Source organism: Panthera tigris, chromosome F3, assembly GCF_018350195.1.
Source record: "Panthera tigris isolate Pti1 chromosome F3, P.tigris_Pti1_mat1.1, whole genome shotgun sequence".
Lineage (NCBI taxonomy): Eukaryota > Metazoa > Chordata > Mammalia > Carnivora > Felidae > Panthera > Panthera tigris.
The window spans coordinates 66,137,190-66,140,823 of record NC_056678.1 but is presented as its reverse complement, the minus strand read 5'-3'; the positions used below and the strand labels follow the sequence as shown (position 1 = coordinate 66,140,823).

Below are 3,634 nucleotides of genomic sequence, written 5' to 3'. Positions count from 1 at the left end.
GGGGAGGGGGGACATAGAGAGCCCAAGTGTGGACTGGGTTTCTGCAAGGCCAGAAAGGTCTACGTTCTCCAGCGGGACCACAGGCTGCAGCCTGGAGTCCTGTGACGGTGGCTGTGCCCAGGGGTGGGGAACTCGGGGAGAAAAATCTGGAAGCCAGAGAGTGGCAGAGAGGGAGGGGAAATGAGAGCCCCGTGGGCCCACAGTGAGGAGGCGGGAGGGTTTCTCTGACAGGGAAGTGGGCAGAGGGTGAGGGTTGCCGGTGCGGGCGGCAGGGGAAGTCAGATGAAGGCGGGAGGGCCTGGAGGGCAGTGCCATCCGGGTCCTGCCGAGGCATCCTTCTCCTGCCGCGCCGCAATGCCGCTCCCGCTGCTCCTGACTTTCCAGGGACTTCTTCTCCACCATGCAGCAGGCACTGGGGGTAGGAAGGGCCCTGGGAAGACCCCAGGGGCCAGGGGCTGCAGGGTGACCTTCTGGGGGGCCTTGCGGGTGGGGCCTGTGCTCCCGCAAGATGCCCTGGGCGTCCGCGCGCCAGGCTGGCTCCTGACAACCTTCTCTTGCCCCACCTCGCTCTCTCCTTCTGGTTTTGGGGAGGGCTGGCTGGCCCGAGAGCGGCTGGGGTAAGGGAGTGCGTGCCATCCGTGCAACGGTCTCCGTCCCTCCCCCCCATCCCCAGCCCCATCCCCAGCATCCCAGGCCCCGCGTCCCCCTGGTCCGGCCGCAGAGGAGCCGCTGTCCTTCCACGTACTCCAGGCCTCCTCGTTTGCCAACCACAGCTGGGCACACTCGCAGGGCTCGGGCTGGCTGGGCGACGTGCAGACGCACGGCTGGGACACGGCCTTGGGCACCATCCGCTTCCTGTGGCCCTGGTCGCGGGGGAACTTCAGCACCCAGGAGCTGAACAACCTCCAGAGCCTGTTCCGGCTCTACTTCCACGGGTTCACCATTGAGGTTCAGGCCTTTGCACACGAGTTCCAGTTTGAATGTGAGTTCGGGGTTCCCAGCTGGGATTTGCCTCAAGGCTCCGGCCCCCTCGCAGAGGGGCTCTGACCTCCTCCGACCTTCCGGACTTGTTCCCTATCCCTGCCCCCTCCCCCCAGGGGTGGGGGGGGATCATGCTCTCCCTTCTGTGCCCCCCCACCGTATGCGCCTGACGCCTTGCAAGGACACAGCCCGTCCCACCACCGCACACACCTTCGCGTTCTGGTTCCTTGGATGGTTGTCTCCTTGTGATCTTCTGCCCTACAGCCCTCCCATCCCCACCCCCCTCCCCCCACCCCCCCACCTCAGAAGACTTTCCCAGCCAGAACTCTGCCCTCTTTTCTCTCTGGCCTGAGAGTCCACCAGGCCCGGGTGTATCTAACCCCTTCCAAGTGAGGCCTCCCAGCCCAGCCCCCAACTTCCAGCACCTTCCCATCAGGCACCTGCACGTTCGTCATTCCTCAAGACCTTCTCACCTTCGCGTTTTCTTCCCACAACTGCCCTCCCTTCCCCGACCCAACTCCGGTGTGCCGTGTGATTCCCCAGCAGATTCCCCTTCCCTTGAATCCCTTTACTTCTAGATGGCTTACGCTTCCTCCCTGGGACGCTTTCCACATAGACTCTGTCCTCCTTGTCCACCCCCAGACCCCTTCGAGCTCCAGGTGTTAGCTGGCTGTACATGGCACGCCGGGAAGCCCTCGGGAAGCTTCTTCAACGGGGCCTATCAAGGCTCAGACTTCCTGAGTTTCCAAGGAAACTCCTGGCAGCCATCTCCAGGAGCAGGGAGTCGGGCTCAGAAGGTCTGTGCCGTGCTCAACCGCTACCGAGATATTAAGGAGATCGTGCTGAGCCTTCTCAGCCACACCTGCCCCCGGTTTCTGGCAGGAATCCTTGAAGCAGGGAAGTCCGAGCTGGGACGACAAGGTGAGCATCCCCAGGGCTTAGAGCTTCCTATGGGACTTTGCACTCTTTACCGTCCCTTCGAAACGTATGACAAGAGGCTAGAGAGTGGGCTATGTGGGTTTCAGGTTGTTTCCCAGACGAGAGAAGGAAGTGATCAATCCACCTGCTACGACCACTGAGTCGCTCAGCTGGGTCCCAGGTGCCCCCTAAGATCCACGTCTCCTTATCTTCTCTCTAGTGAAGCCCGAGGCCTGGCTGTCCAGTGGCCCCAGTCCCGGTCCTGGCCGTCTGCTCCTTGTGTGCCATGTGTCCGGCTTCCACCCGAAGCCTGTGTGGGTCATGTGGATGCGGGGTGACCAGGAGCAACGGGGCACCCGGCGAGGCGACGTCCTGCCCCACGCTGACGACACGTGGTATCTTCGGGTGACCCTGGACGTGGCGGCCGGGCAGGCGGCCGGCCTGTCTTGCCGAGTGAGACACAGCAGCCTAGGAGGCCAGGACATAATCATCCACTGGGGTGAGAAGGAGCCGGGGCCTGGCTGGGAAGTGACAGTCGTCCCCGGGTCCTGGGGCCGCTGAGTGAGGTGCTTGGGAGACAGGTGGGGATGCCACGCACAAGAGAACAGAAGCAGGAGGATGGATCCAAACCGGGCAGAGAAAGGCTGCTGTTAAATTCCAAGCAAAATGGAAGTAGAGAATTTGAGGCGCTCAAGAGACAAAGAAGGACCTGGCGATTTGGGGGAAGAGATGTGGCAGGACGATGGGGGCACAGACGTAGGAGGAGCTGAGTTGAGAGCTCCAGAAAATGCAGAGGGAAGTTTCAGGAAGGACCACGCCCCCGCGGCCCCGTGGAATGAGTGGCATCCACGGTGGCCGCTGCATAGAGAACCCCGAGGCCTGCGACTGACGTCCTTGTTTTACCCCCAACGAGGTGGAGAATGGTCCCCGTTGACGCTGATGTGTCTCGCCGTGCTGGTCACCCTGCTCCTGCTGCTGGTCCTGTGCTCCCGGCTTAAAAAGCTCAGGTGAACCTCTTCTTCTCCTGCTGTCTCGTCCCCTTCTTGTCAACCCATTCTTCTTGCCCCCATCCTCCCCTCTTTCTCTCGGATTTCCCTTCATCGGGATCAATACCCTCTTCCTGTCCTACAGCTCAAATGGGAAAGCCGTGGCGCCCCGTGCACCCAGTCCTGACTCCGCTGCAGCGGCCAGCGCCCGGGGACCCGGAACTTCTGGACGCCAGCTCCACGTGCCCCGGGAATCCTGGATCAAGAACAGACTTTTCAAGAAACTGAAAGCAAGCCTAAACCCACTCTGGCGACATTAGCTTTCCCTCCCACAGAAAACCCGTTTCTGCTGCTTCTTATGCATGCTTCATACCTATAAACAAAGCATAATTTTGATTAAAAAAAGGCTTATTGTGGCGGGCATCTTGACCCCTTCAGAAATCTTTATTTTATTTTATATTTTGCTTTTTCCCGTCTGCCAGCAATTTCTTTTTCTGCATTGGCCGTGTCTTCATTGCTTTGGATTCTTCAAACTCTAATTCAGAAGCTTCTTTCTCATGGAAGTTTCCCTAGATTGCCCAATTGAAAGATCTTCCAGGATTGGAAAGATGGACCCAAATACGTTCATCTCTTCCTGCTCTGAAAAGTGATTACTGAGGCTTTTGCTTTTCTGTTTTTTTTTTTTTTTTTTCTCAGTTGCTTGAAAGCAGGATACAGGTGTTTGTACTGGTACCTGTGACCAAAATTCA

General features: G+C 59.1%; 1 protein-coding gene across 1 annotated transcript; it reads left to right on the top strand.

Annotated features, from left to right (window-relative positions):
* Positions 1–282: 282 nt before the first annotated feature.
* LOC102971990 (T-cell surface glycoprotein CD1e, membrane-associated) lies at positions 283–3,267 on the top strand. The gene is made up of 6 exons (XM_015538472.2): positions 283–418; positions 674–982; positions 1,624–1,902; positions 2,120–2,398; positions 2,813–2,906; positions 3,031–3,267. Exons 1-6 carry the CDS (start codon positions 283–285, stop codon positions 3,203–3,205), a joined length of 1,272 nt encoding a protein of 423 aa, XP_015393958.2. The 3' UTR covers positions 3,206–3,267.
* The last annotated feature ends 367 nt before the right edge of the window (positions 3,268–3,634 follow it).

What these genes read in the sequence shown, in the direction of transcription:
- LOC102971990 (XM_015538472.2), top strand. Translation starts at nt 283, where the DNA reads ATGAAGGCGGGAGGGCCTGGAGGGCAGTGCCATCCGGGTCCTGCCGAG. An exon ending in GTCCGAGCTGGGACGACAAG is followed by an intron (nt 1,903 to 2,119) that starts GTGAGCATCCCC and finishes TCTTCTCTCTAG; the next exon opens with TGAAGCCCGAGGCCTGGCTG. An exon ending in TCCCGGCTTAAAAAGCTCAG is followed by an intron (nt 2,907 to 3,030) that starts GTGAACCTCTTC and finishes CCTGTCCTACAG; the next exon opens with CTCAAATGGGAAAGCCGTGG.